The 15,220-nt window shown below is 50.6% G+C and overlaps 1 protein-coding gene across 1 annotated transcript in view; it reads right to left on the reverse strand.

The window, feature by feature from the left end:
- LOC311102000 (roundabout homolog 1-like) overlaps positions 1 to 15,220 on the reverse strand; it is a gene marked incomplete at its 3' end in the record, with an annotated part of 517,698 nt that overhangs the window by 68,471 nt on the left and 434,007 nt on the right. Inside the window, exon 3 of the mRNA XM_084143224.1 lies at positions 11,001 to 11,158. Within this exon, the coding sequence (XP_083999350.1) occupies positions 11,001 to 11,158 (158 nt within the window). The remainder of the gene's footprint in view (positions 1 to 11,000; positions 11,159 to 15,220) is intronic.

Here is a 15,220-nt window from a genome sequence, read left to right on the forward strand (position 1 = left end):
ACGTCTGCTAGGTAGGGGAATGACAGGTTCTAAGAACAGGGGAATATAGAAATAGAATGTCAGAAGGTTCTCAGTGGAACAACCCAACCCATCTGTTGTGTGTAGCCTAACAGCCCATCTGGGAGGAGTAGAGACAGGGAGAGGCCGTCGAACTCCTCCACTCAACTAAGCAACCAGCTAGCCAGCGGATGGACAAGGGTCCTCCAGGGACATGACCGGACACATTCCTCAGTGTTCTGAGGCATTCTGGGACCCCTCTCGCACTCACCGCTTGTTTACTATGAACCATAAAAACAGCCTTTAAATAGAAGACAAGGGGAAACAAGAGGAAGGGAAGAGAAGGGGCACACCGGCACTATAGAGGCCCAGGGGGTTTGAAGTGTCATTATGTTACAGTTTGTTTGAGGGAGGGCTTAACAGCTAAAGCACTGTACCACTCACAAAGGCCCAAGGTCAGGTCAGGTCAGACCACGCAGGGCAGGGAGAGGGAGGTGGACTGGAGGTCCCATAGGTCTTTGACATGAGTATCCACTTTAGGGCAAAAGCACTCAATTAGTTTTCCCACCTCTGCATGGAGGTGGCACTGTCCCATTCTGCTCAGGCATATTTGGAGTGCCTGGGCAGCGGGGCCCTCTGGAGTGGCCCAGTGTGAATGGAGAGGCCTTCCTTTCTCTCTGCACCTCTCTTTGTCTCTGTGTATATCCCCTCCACAACACAGGGGGCTGCTGAAGGCAGCACCAATCTGACCATTATCCTGCATCACAGGGAGATGGCCCTATCCCAACACCGTTTTTTGTCTCCCGTCATTGGGTAATGCTGATAGTGCAAAACCCCCATTCAGCACGCGTTGTGGCGGCATTCATGCTGCATTTCATTTTCCAGGCCGATAATCACCCTCAACTACTAAACAAAGGAAGGGGAAGACAATGCACTGTCCCACTGCTGGCTGGTTCCCTCCACACACCAACATTGGTTTAGTTCAGCCTCAAACTGTTGAGCTGGATGCCTTTTTGTTCTGTTCCATTATAAGGCCCTCATCCCCTTAACAGACTTGTTTTGCACAGGTGTGATGAATGCCTCCATGTGCTCTCAGCGGAGTAGCGGCTTGACAAAAAAAAAAGAGACCTTGCTGTGCATTGTCTTTCGTCTGTCTTATTAACTGTGGCGGCTGTGGAACACTTGTTACCACACCAGCCCAGTGCAGAGAGCTCAGCATTTCACCGCCTTGTACACACAGCTTTCTAACATACAGCAGCTAGGAGGAGCCACTGGGCAGGGCTAACATAGATAGGAGATGGCAGGGATGGCAGGTCCGGCTGCTCTCTTGTCTTCTTCATCCTGTGATGTCTGATTTCTCTGACATCTTTCTATGTCACACCCATCCCAGCCCATCCCAGCCCATCCCAGCCCATCCCAGCCCATCCCAGCCCAGCCCAGCCCATCCCAGCCCATCCCAGCCCAGCCCATCCCAGCCCATCCCAGTCTGGCCAAGCATAGCACCACACAACAAATCCCAACCGAAGGTGGGTAAGGGGGACTACCATCGCCAGGGAGACGGCAATTTCCAACACGTCTGGGGGAGGGGAGGCACCCCGTCACCTCTCATCTCCTCCCTGTCCCAACCCATCTTCACTCTGGCCCAGCCTCAGCTCTAATACCATGCCACTGACAAACACACTCTGACACAGCCCTCTCAAAATACAGCACCGCACATCACTCTGTTTTCGATTGGCATTCACATATCGGCCCATCCATTCTCCCATCTGTCAGCACAGCCCATTACACATGGACGGACCTGGTTTGTGTGTAGAGACGGTTTAAGTGTCCATGTGGGACCAGTCAGTCTGTGAGTCCACATCCTACCCAGGCACTTTAGAGGAAGGAACACATCCCACGCTGCACTGTTAAATCTCTCCCTAACCAGACGGGTGTTGTGTGTTGTCATTCCCTCCCAAGGCCCAGCTCTGCAGAATACAGGATATAGACAGCACCAGTCACTGAGCCTGTGTTTATAGCAAATACTGGTTTACACTAAGATTTCACAAGTCACTGCAAAAAATCCAAAACACAACACAGAGAGGATGTTATCGTAGAAACAGCTTCTAAACAGCAGGGCTAGCAAAATGTGTGTTCTGTTTAAACGGAGTGCAATCTCATTATGGGAAAGGCCATGTGTAGGACAGTTATCAACACCTATGATCACTGGGCAGTTATACACACCTATGATCACTGGGCAGTTATACACACCTATGATCACTGGGCAGTTATACACACCTATGATCACTGGGCAGTTATACCCACCTATGATCACTGGGCAGTTATACCCACCTATGATCACTGGGCAGTTATACCCACCTATGATCACTGGGCAGTTATACCCACCTATGATCACTGGGCAGTTATAAACACCTATGATCACTGGGCAGTTATACCCACCTATGATCACTGGGCTGTTATACCCACCTATGATCACTGGGCAGTTATAAACACCTATGATCACTGGGCAGTTATACACACCTGCTCTGCTCTGCTCTGTCCTCAAACCACCTCTCCAGAGCGTGTGTGTGTGTGTGTGTGTGTGCACATGTGTGTTTTGTATGTATGCTTGTGTGTTTTGTGTGTGTGTGTGTGCACGTGTGTGTTTTGTGTGTGTGCGTGTGTGTTTTGTGTGTGTGTGTGTGTGTGCACGTGTGTGTTTTGTGTGTGTGCGTGTGTGTTTTATGTGTGTGTGTGTGTGTTTGTGTGTCAGCCTGACTGAGCCTGAGAGTGAGTGTGTAGCTGGGACTTGGATAGGGTAGGGGCATTATGGGCCAGGTGTCTGTGAATGAAGCAACCCTGATGACAGAAGAGAGCAGGCTGTGTTCTCACACATGGAGAAATGACAGGTCCCAACAAAGTTACAGTGGTGCGCGCACACACACACACACATGCACACACACATGCACACACACACACACACACACACACACACACACACACACACACACACACACACACACACACACACACACACACACACACACACACACACACACACACACACACACACACACACACACGCACACGCACACGCACACATACAAACACACATGCACACACACACACACACACACGCGCACACACAAACACACACGCACACACACACGCGCACACACACACATGCGCACACACACACACGCACAAACATGCACGCACACACACACACACACACGCACACACACACACACACGTAAGCACACACACAAACACAAAGACATAATGTTGTGCACACGCAACCACAGCCAATAAACTAGCTCCGAGGTTGATGCAGAGACTGTGTGCTTATCAGTAACTGCTGGCTGAATTCAGAGACAGATTGATTTGATTCAATTTCCACTAGATTATACACTTTCAATTACGCTGTGAAACTGCCAGGCACTTCTTTTTTAATCTTCCCCCGGTGCAGCTAGCGAGTGGCTGAGGGCGGGGGGGCGGGCTCTCACGCTGTTTATTAGTTAGAGCTGTGATTAGGCCAACACCCTCAGGCAGTGTTCAGTCATGTCAATAGTGCTGAACACATCCATGGCTGGGTGTTCTGGGCTGAGGATGAAGCTGTATCAGCTGTCATGTCAATAGTGCTGAACACATCCATGGCTGGGTGTTCTGGGCTGAGGATGAAGCTGTATCCGCTGTCATGTCAATAGTGCTGAACACATCCATGGCTGGGTGTTCTGGGCTGAGGATGAAGCTGTATCAGCTGTCATGTCAATAGTGCTGAACACATTGATGGCAGGGTGTTCTGGGCTGAGGATGAAGCTGTATCAGCTGTATGTAACAGAAACAGCCCAGAGAGGAGGAACATACTTCTAATTACGGCTAATGGTCTTTATGTAAACAGAGTTGCAGTTTGCTGTTGTGCTAATCAGACCATGCTGTAACGTTGGCCTTACTGATCTTTTCAGGGCCTGGCTAATCATCCTTACTGATCTTTTCAGGGCCTGGCTAATCATCCTTACTGATCCCTTCAGGGACTGGCTAATCATCCTTAGTGATCCCTTCAGGGCTTGGCTAATCATCCTTACTGTCATGGGCCTCTCACTCCACCGGGTTACCACCTTAATTTTCTTCCACTCTGCTCACCACTCTCTCTACTCAGCCTAACTAGCTCCACCTGTCCCTGCTCTGCTCTGCTCTAATTACTCTGCCAGCTGCGCTGCATTACCCACTACCTCTCCCAGTATTTAAGGCCCTGTCTTTCAGCTCTCCGGTGTCAGATCGTCTGCAAAGCTCACACCCGGAACCTGTTTGCTCGCGCTTCTGGCTCACCCTGGTTTTGTGACCCCGGACCTGCCTGTTTTTTGGATACTCTTCTGCCTCAGGAGATCCAGACCTGCTTCTGCCATTACGACTCCTGACTACTCTTCAATCCCGGTAACTCTGACCAGCCTTCTGCCTTGCTACTACGTATTTTGGATTTCCCTTGAACTGTACTGCTGCCTGGTTTCATTCCGCCCTGTTGTGTCTGTGTCTCCCCCCCCCCAGGACTTCTGGACCACCCACCACCGGCTTCATAGGACGCATCGCTGCCACTGGGGGGGGCACAGACCCAGCGCATTGGACGGGATCCCTGTTACCCCTGGAGCCTTCATTCACTCCCTACTTCCCTTTTCCCTTAAGTTTAATAAACTTTCTGGTGTGACGCAATTGTGGTCCTCTGGTCGTCTGTCTGAACCGTGACAGTACGATCTGACCATTATGGACTCAGCGCACACTTTCCCCGACATGGAAACCGATGAGCATGAGCAGCAGTTCCAGCAGCAGCAACAACAACTCGCCATGATCATTCAACTCCTCACCAACCTTACCCCAGCCAGTCTGCCCACCAGCCCAGCCCCCGAGTTACCTGCCCCGGTCATTGCAGCCGCTGCTCCGGAACCCAAGATTGGAAACCCCGAGCGGTTCAACGGCGATTCAACCCAGGTCCGGCCATTCCTGACTAGCTGCCGACTTCAGTTCTCCTTGCAGCCAAGGACCTTCGCCACGGAGGGGGCTAAAGTTGGGTATGCCATCACTCACCTGACGGGCCGAGCTCGACTCTGGGGAACAGCAGAGTTCGAACGTCAAACCCCCGCATGTGCAACCTTCGACCTGTTTGCTGAGGAGATGCTGAAGGTGTTTGACCTGGATTCACCCACCGCAGAGGCGTCTCGTGAACTGTTCAGTATTCGACAAGGCAGACGTACAGTCGCAGACCATTCCATCGACTTCCGAACCCTGGCTAGACGAAGTTCTTGGAACACACCATCGTTGGTGGACGCGTTCTTCCATAGTTTGGCTGACTATATCAAGGACGAGTTGGTCTCCCATGAACTGCCTTCCACTCTTGATGAAGCCATCGCACTGACTGTCAGGATCGACAGAAGGATACAGACCCGTCGTCGTGAGAGGGGGCGCCAAGGTCCACCTACTACCGGCATTCGGAGAGATCCGACTGGGCTCCTGTCATCTACTGCCACTCACCCAGGTCAGCTTGATCAGTCTGAGCCTATGGAGATTGGGCGAGCCTCCCTCACTCCTGCAGAGCGCCAGCGCCGCTTCACCTCAAACCTCTGCCTCTATTGTGGAGGTGAGGGACATCGTGTGGTAACCTGCCCTTTAAAGGGCCGAAGCTCACCGGGCATAGGGGGAGTCCGGTTGAGTTCAATGACCATCCAGTCCTCCGACCGCAAACCCCTGCTGCAAGTTCACCTCCGCCTCTCTGACTCAACTCACACCCTGGCTGCTCTGGTGGATTCTGGCGCCGAAGCCAACATAATGGACATCAAGCTGGCACGCCAACTGGGACTGGAGAACCTCCGTTTGACACCTCCTATTCCTGCCCGGGCACTGGACGGACACTTACTCGGATCGGTCACTCATGTCACGGCCCCGGTCTCGATGGGTCTGTCCGGAAACCATCAAGAAACTATCCAGTTTCACCTGCTCCCCTCTCCAGGCCAACCCCTCATCCTGGGTTACCCATGGCTCCGCCGGCACAACCCTCAGCTCGACTGGGTGACCGGGGTGATCAGGGAGTGGGGAGAGGACTGCCACCGAACCTGCCTGCTTGCTGCCGCACTACCCCCTCGGCCAGTACCTACTAACTCCGCTCCTGACCTCTCCAATGTCCCAGAATGCTACCATGGTCTCAGAGAGGTGTTTAACAAAGCAAGAGCCACATCTCTGCCCCCTCACCGTCCGTACGACTGTGCCATCGACCTCCTCCCTGGAACAGCTCCTCCAAAGGGTCGTCTTTATTCGTTGTCTGCTCCTGAAAGAAAGTCCATGGAGGACTACATCAATGGCTCTCTGTCCGCAGGATTAATCCGTTCATCTTCATCTCCTGCTGGTGCTGGCTTCTTCTTTGTGGGGAAGAAGGACGGATCTCTTCGCCCCTGCATCGACTACAGGGGACTCAACGACATCACAGTGAAAAACCGTTACCCTCTGCCTCTGCTCACCTCTGCTTTTGAGTTGCTCCAGGGAGCCACTGTTTTTACCAAGTTGGATCTCAGAAACGCTTACCACCTAGTGCGGATCCGGGAGGGAGATGAATGGAAAACCGCATTCAATACACCAACAGGCCACTACGAGTATCTGGTTATGCCTTTTGGCCTCACCAATGCTCCTGCTGTGTTCCAGGCTCTAGTGAATGATGTACTGCGGGACATGTTAAACAAGTTTGTCTTCGTTTACCTGGATGACATCTTAATCTACTCCAGAAACCTGTCGGAACACACCCGCCATGTCCAGCAAGTCCTTCATCGTCTTCTGGAGAATTCCCTCTACGCCAAGGCAGAGAAATGTGAGTTTCACGTCAAGACAGTGGCCTTCCTGGGGTACATAGTGGCAGAGGGAAGTATCCAAATGGATCCTGCCAAAGTATCAGCAGTCACTTCATGGCCTGTTCCGGAGAACAGAAAGAAGCTGCAACAGTTTCTGGGGTTTGCTAACTTCTATAGGAAGTTTATCCGGAACTACAGTACCGTTGCTGCCCCTCTCACTGCTCTAACCAGCACCAAGCAACCCTTCACCTGGACCCCAGCAGCCGACAAAGCCTTCAGTACCCTCAAGGTGAGGTTCACCTCCGCTCCCATCCTCCAGATGCCTGATGTGGACCGGCAATTCATTGTGGAGGTGGACGCCTCGGATGTGGGAGTTGGTGCTGTGATTTCTCAGTGGGCTGCGGAGGATAGGAAGCTCCATCCCTGTGCCTTTTTCTCACGTCGGTTGTCCCCCTCTGAGTGCAATTACGACATAGGGAACCGTGAGCTGCTGGCTGTGAAGCTTGCCTTGGAGGAGTGGCGTCACTGGCTGGAGGGGTCCACCATTCCATTTCTCGTTTGGACCGATCATAAGAACTTGGAGTACATCCGCACGGCCAAACGGTTGAACTCCAGGCAGTCCCGCTGGGCCCTGTTCTTCACCAGGTTTAATTTCACTCTGTCATACCGGCCTGGATCACGCAACACCAAGCCAGACGCCCTCTCCCGTCAATTCCAGAAGGATGACACCCCCTCCAAGGACCCTGTGTCGATTCTGCCAAGTCCCTGCATCGTTGCAGCTCTGACCTGGGCTGTTGAGGAACAGGTGCTGGAGGCTCTCCGTAACCAGCCAGGTCCCAGCACTTGCCCAGCTGACCGCCTTTTTGTCCCCGAAGACCTGAGGTCCCAGGTCGTTCAGTGGGGACATGACTCCCGCCTAGCTTGTCACCCTGGCTCCACCCGCACTTACAACCTGCTCGCCCAGAGGTTCTGGTGGCCCTCTCTGAGGAAGGATGTACGGGAATTCGTCCAAGCCTGCCCCATCTGCAACCAACACAAGTCGTCCTGCCAGCCCCCAGCCGGATTGCTGCAGCCCCTGCCTGTGCCCAGACGTCCCTGGTCTCACATCGCCCTTGACTTTGTCACGGGGCTGCCCCCTTCAAGTGGCATGACCGTCATTCTCACCATCGTTGACCGTTTCAGCAAGATGGCACACTTCATTCCCCTCCCCAAGCTCCCAACCGCCAAGGAGACCGCCCAGGTGGTCCTGGAACACGTCTTCCGGATCCACGGACTGCCAAAGGATGTAGTTTCTGACCGTGGTCCACAATTCTCCTCCGCTTTTTGGAAGGAGTTCTGTCACCTGCTGGGAGCCACAGTCAGTCTGACTTCCGGATTCCATCCCCAATCCAATGGGCAGTCAGAGCGGGCTAATCAGGAGCTCGAGAAGGGACTGCGATGCATGACTTCACGCAACCCCCACTCCTGGTCGCAGCAATTGACATGGGTGGAGTACGCACACAATTCTCTGACCTGCTCTGCCATCGGTATGTCCCCTTTCCAATGTGTTTATGGATACCAGCCTCCTCTATTTGCCAGCCAGGAAGAGGAGGTTACTTGCCCATCTGCACTTGCTTTTGCCCGTCGATGTCGCCGCACCTGGTCACAAGCCCGAGCCACACTCCTCAGATCCGTTGCCAGCTACACTACCGGGGCCAACCGTCGGAGAATTCCTGCTCCCACCTACCATGTTGGTCAAAGGGTGTGGTTGTCATCGAAGAACCTGCCACTCAGGGTGGAGTCGCAGAAGCTGGCACCTCGGTTCATTGGCCCATTCCCTATCATAAGAGTGATTAGCCCAACTGCTGTCCGGCTCCAACTGCCTAATTCCCTGAGGGTGCACCCCACTTTCCATGTGTCTAAGATTAAGCCCATCCATGAGAGTCCGCTGGTCCCTGCTGCGCCTGGTCCTCCTCCTCCACGGCTCGTCGATGGTGGTCTGGTTTACACCGTCCGCCGCCTGCTTCGGTCCAGACGGAGGGGTAGGGGTCTCCAGTACCTCATTGACTGGGAGGGCTATGGACCTGAGGAGAGGACCTGGGTGCCAGCTAGTCGGATTGTGGATAGGACTCTCATCACCGCTTTCCACCAACGGCATCCTGATCAACCTGCAATCCGTAGGGGCCGCCCCAGAGGGGTCCCTAACCGTCCGGCCCGCTCGGCTTCCTGTCCTGTGCCTGATCCTGTCTCGGGACCTGTCCCATCTCCCGACCACGGCCCTCCGGCTTCCTCCGAGGATGAGGACGTTCACTCGGACCGTTCGGAGGAGTTCTAGCCCTCCTCCGGCTCCCCTCCTCCCGCCCGGCGTGGTGTTGCTCTTGGGACTTCTGGGGCCGTCCCTTGGGGGGGGGGTTCTGTCATGGGCCTCTCACTCCACCGGGTTACCACCTTAATTTTCTTCCACTCTGCTCACCACTCTCTCTACTCAGCCTAACTAGCTCCACCTGTCCCTGCTCTGCTCTGCTCTAATTACTCTGCCAGCTGCGCTGCATTACCCACTACCTCTCCCAGTATTTAAGGCCCTGTCTTTCAGCTCTCCGGTGTCAGATCGTCTGCAAAGCTCACACCCGGAACCTGTTTGCTCGCGCTTCTGGCTCACCCTGGTTTTGTGACCCCGGACCTGCCTGTTTTTTGGATACTCTTCTGCCTCAGGAGATCCAGACCTGCTTCTGCCATTACGACTCCTGACTACTCTTCAATCCCGGTAACTCTGACCAGCCTTCTGCCTTGCTACTACGTATTTTGGATTTCCCTTGAACTGTACTGCTGCCTGGTTTCATTCCGCCCTGTTGTGTCTGTGTCTCCCCCCCCCCAGGACTTCTGGACCACCCACCACCGGCTTCATAGGACGCATCGCTGCCACTGGGGGGGGCACAGACCCAGCGCATTGGACGGGATCCCTGTTACCCCTGGAGCCTTCATTCACTCCCTACTTCCCTTTTCCCTTAAGTTTAATAAACTTTCTGGTGTGACGCAATTGTGGTCCTCTGGTCGTCTGTCTGAACCGTGACACTTACTGATCCATTCAGGGCTTGGCTAATCATCCTTACTGATCCCTTCAGGGCCTGGCTAATCATCCTTACTGATCCCTTCAGGGCCTGGCTAATCATCCTTACTGATCCCTTCAGGGCCTGGCTAATCATCCTTACTGATCCATTCAGGGCCTGGCTAATCATCCTTACTGATCCATTCAGGGCCTGGCTAATCATCCTTACTGATCCCTTCAGGGCCTGGCTAATCATCCTTACTGATCCATTCAGGGCCTGGCTAATCATCCTTACTGATCCATTCAGGGCCTGGCTAATCATCCTTACTGATCCATTCAGGGCCTGGCTAATCATCCTTACTGATCCATTCAGGGCCTGGCTAATCATCAGCCTACTGGCCAAATGTCCAATGTGATGTTGTTGGCAGATGGTAGAAACTGAAGAGTTAGTTAAACATGAGTCAACATATGATCATAACCCACACAGACCCATGGTTTTACTATCCCCTTCTCTGTCCATCACTATAAGCTGACTGAAGCTCCATCCACCCTACACGCTCAGCCAGTCAGAGATATCAAACACACAATCACTTCCTCCACCATATACTGTAACTATCTACAGGGAAAGTGCAGATAGATATATGGTGGAGGCAGTGGGCCCATCAAGGTCAGCCCTCCACTGCTCTACTCAGCAGCAGCAGGGGTGTGATTGATACTGCTGCTCCCTGCACTACACCCTGCATTAAATCTAATTGGTGGCTGGCCTCGAACGCTATATAAATCAGATAGAGAGGGAACATTTCCACTCCCTCAGTGCTGCAGAGACCAACTTTCCTCTTTATCAAAATGTTTTTTCATTTCATCATAGTAGTGAGTGTTTGTTCTACTGGCTGATCTTACTCGATAGGATCCTAATAAATGTTGTGCTGCTTGACAAATGAACCAAGACTAATTCCGGGTCTCGCTTCATTAAGTGTTAGAACAACCGCAGTTTGCTGATTTGGAGTTTAAATCGCTATTGGTGAAACAACAGGGGCCAAATCAATCAATGTGAGGTTTAAACAAACATTGATATAGTATCAAATACATTGATGAACATAACTGCACAATCTCACTCACACATGTAAAACACAAACACACACACACACACATATATAACCAGTTCCACTCACAGTGATTCGTTCATCTCTGTCATCGATGTTGGCACCGTCCTTCTTCCAGGATATGCTAGGTTCAGGATGCCCGCGAGGGGGCATACACTCTAGGACTGCAGGCTCGCCCGCTGCCACCATCACATCAGCAGGGTTCTGTCTGAAGTCATCGCGTAGTACTGTGGACAGAGAGGAAGATAAAGGGTTAACGTGAGGTCAGCACCGGCAGAGATTAGCTATGATACCAAGGGTATAATAACACTAAAACCAGTCACTCCAGTTAGACAGGAAAGTAGATTTGACATGCCTCGCTCAGATGCAATGCGTCATCTACAGACCACAACACTGATCTACAGCAACAACATAATGACAAGAGGAAACCGCCACAGTGTTACCATAGCCTATAATTGGGGACTGTCACTGATACGTCACAACGTAGACCTGGCCGCAGTGACCACTTCTATCAGAGTAGACTATAAAGAACCAAGGACTGTCATAACATGAACGGCTGGACCACTGGCCACAGCTTGTGTGTCATCCCCTACCCACAAGGCCTTGTTGACAATGCGCTCTACACCAAGGGTGATAAAACATGTGTGCATCCACACATAAGAATGGCTTTGACCTACCATCTCCCCCTTTACCACGTCACACTCTCTCTCTGTGTCAGCCTAATGACATGGGGTATAAGACACGCCTCCAGACACACACATAATCCCCTCCTCATCATCGGTCTTCATCACATATCACTTTCACTTCCTGTTTACACATATAACCCTGACACTGGCTGATGTATCCTGCAGTTGCATTACAACTCGTCTACAGGTATTCCCACTTCAAACACCACTTTTGGACATGATTTTCATCTGTATTGATTTTCTGGGAAGCGCTGTAATGTAAAAATATAACACACCCCTCGCTGGCATCAAACCCACTCTTATAGACACTCAGAGATGCATTTTCCCAGATAAAAAGCCCATTAGTGTGGGGGTATAGGAGCCGTCTGTCTAATAGATAAGGACAACAGTGCTGAGCTAATGTGACAGAGGGAAATGCAGTTTTAAGAGGAACAAATGATCCGTGAGCTGTCTCATTCAGCCTGACTACACAGCATCATATAAACACTACGGCCATTAGAGACAGTGTTCTTTATCTAGACTATATGAATAGAACACAAACAACATCCTATACTCTACAAAGTGCAACACTTTTGACTAGAGTTCTCATCAAAAGTAGTGCACTAAGCACTCTATGAAAGGCATTCCAAAGTAACTCTATCCAGTAACAATTGGAATATTATATACAGTACCAGTCAAAAGTTTGGACACACCTACTCATTCAAAGGTTTTTCTTTATTTTTACTATTTTCTACATTGTAGAATAATAGTGAAGACATCAAAACTATGAAATAACACATATGGAATCATGTAGTAACCAAAAAATTGTTAAACAAATCAAAATATATTTTATATTTGAGATTCTTCAAATAGCCACCCTTTGCCTTGACGACAGCTTTGCACACTCTTGGCATTCTCTCAACCAGCTTCACCTGGAATACTTTTCTAACAGTCTTGAAGGAGTTCCCACATATATTGAGCACTTGTTGGCTGCTTTTCCTTCACTCTGCCGTCCGACTCATCCCAAACCATATCAATTGGGTTGAGGTCGGGGGATTGTGGAGGCCAGGTCATCTGATGCAGCACTCCATTACTCTCCTTCTTGGTAAAATAGCCCTTACACAGCCTGGAGGTGTGTTGGGTCATTGTCCTGTTGAAAAACAAATGATAGTCCCACTAAGCCTAAACCAGATGGGATGGCATATCGCTGTAGAATGCGGTGGTAGCCATGCTGGTTAAGTGTGCCTTGATTTTAAATACATCACAGGCAGTGTCACCAGCAAAGCACCCCCACACCATAACACCTCCTCCTCCATGCTTTACGGTGGGAACGACACATGCAGAGATCATCCATTCACCCACACCGCGTCTCACAAAGACACGACGGTTGGAACCAAAAATCTCAAATTTGGACTCCAGACCAAAGATCAAATTTCCACCGGTCTAATGTCCATTGCTTGTGTTTTTTGGCCCAAGTAGGTCTCTTCTTCTTATTGGTGTCCTTCAGTAGTGGTTTCTTTGGAGCAATTTGACCAAAAAATGCCTGATTCACACAGTCCCCTCTGAACAGTTGATGTTGAGATGTGTCTGTGACTTGAACTCTGTAAAGCATTTATTTTGGTTGCAATTTCTGAGGCTGGTAACTCCAATGAACTTATCCTCTGCAGCAGAGGTAACTGGGTCACAACACAACTGATTGACTCAAACACATTAAATTCCACAAATTAACCTTTAAGAAGGTTAAATGAAATGCATTTCAGGTGACTACCTCATGAAACACTTTTTTGGTTACTACATGATTCCATATATGTTATTTCATTGTTTTGATGTCTTACCTGTTATTCTACAATGTAAAAAATAGTAAAAAATTCAGAAAAATCCTTGAATGAGTAGGTGTGCCCAAACCTTTGACTGGTAGTGTATGTCACAGCAGCATTGTAAAGCTGAAACAGGACAGTGGTGGCCTGCTATCAGAGGGTCAGAGCCTAGCTAAAGCCTCTCTGCCTCCCCACCGGTAGTGTTAAAGATAAACTGGAGAGATTTACGAGAGGAAAGAAGGTAATGAAAAACCAACAACCTCCCATCTACAGACGGTGTTCCAGTAATCACTTTCCCAGCTCGGGTGTATCTGTCTGTGCACACACATAAAAAAACATGTTCTCATAAACTACAGGCTGAAATTCTAGTCAGCCTAAAGTATGCAAGGTCAGCACAATGTGTGCCTATGTATGACGGTGTTTATGATTGTTTATATATGTGAGCCACACATGTGTGTGTACGTGTCTCTACTCATGTGTGTGTGTGGGTATGTGTCTGTGTGTTTGTCTGTGTGTGAGCATGTGTATACACACATGTGAATGTGTGTGTGGAATACGACCAGAACCTTCTCCTCTCCACCATCTCGTTGTCTCACTCCCCTGAACCTGCTCCTAGTCACCATGGTGCACCTCATCCACTTCCTTTACCCAACACAGTCCCTGAACCTGCTCCTAGTCACCATGGTGCACCTCATCCACTTCCTTTACCCCACACAGTCCCTGAACCTGCTCCTAGTCACTGTGGTGCACCTCCTCCTCCTCCCTCCACCCAACTCCCCCTGAACATGCTTCTAGTCACCTCCTCCCCCTCCCTCCGCCCCACACAGATCAAAGACAGGCTCACGCCAGGAAACACCAACCTCCTGACAGCCAACAAATTCCTGCCTAAACCCTTTAAGGACTTAATTGGCCATCGCTGCACTGAGCTGAGATACCCCTCTCTCTCTGTGCCTACTTCTTGCAACTTCCCAGCATGAGGGAGGGGGTTTATGTACGGCAAAGTGGAGGGGAACCCAATCCCCCTGTAGGAAATGGCTTTCAGAGGGAGATCTATGGGAGGTAATGGTTTCTCCAGGCTTCTCTAGCTAATCAGGCCCAACACCTTCTCATGTACAGCAGCATAACACTGTATGACCCCCATTACAACGCAGGTCTCCACATGTGGTATCCCTGACTCTAAAGCAATGGGATTTGTATATTTCTTATCACTTGTCGATAGGCAGAAGCGTTGTTGATACCAATATGATAACCTCCATGGAAGTGCAGGTGTGCAAAAGGAATGTAAAGTATTTATTTATTTATAGCTAGGCAAAATACTCCTACTCCTCCACATAGCCTAACAACCCTCCAGCTGTGGTGAATGTGCTCAAGAGCACAGGTCAAAACAGACAGGGTCGTTCTGCTCAGAAGGAGGAGGACATAAACATCAGCTTCATTAGAACACTGGCTCCATCTGTACAGGAACACTGGCTCCATCTGTACAGGCAAGGCCAGCCAGATCGACATATCCTGATCAGAGATGTTGTGTGAGTCAAAGCCTGTAAAAGCGCCACAAGGCCCTCCCACTGAAATATAACTATTCACACTCCAAACATTAGCAAGGCTACATAAAGAGAGACACACTCCTCAGCTAGAAAACACTAGAGGAGAGGAGACTAGAGAACACTGGAGGAGAGGAGACTAGAGAACACTGGAGGAGAGGAGACTAGAGAACACTGGAGGAGAGGAGACTAGAGAACACTAGAGGAGAGGAGACTAGAGAACACTGGAGGAGAGGAGACTAGAGAACACTAGAGGAGAGAAGACA

This window comes from Coregonus lavaretus (genome assembly GCF_964263955.1).
Source record: "Coregonus lavaretus genome assembly, chromosome: 26".
NCBI classification, from domain to species: Eukaryota; Metazoa; Chordata; class Actinopteri; order Salmoniformes; family Salmonidae; genus Coregonus; species Coregonus lavaretus.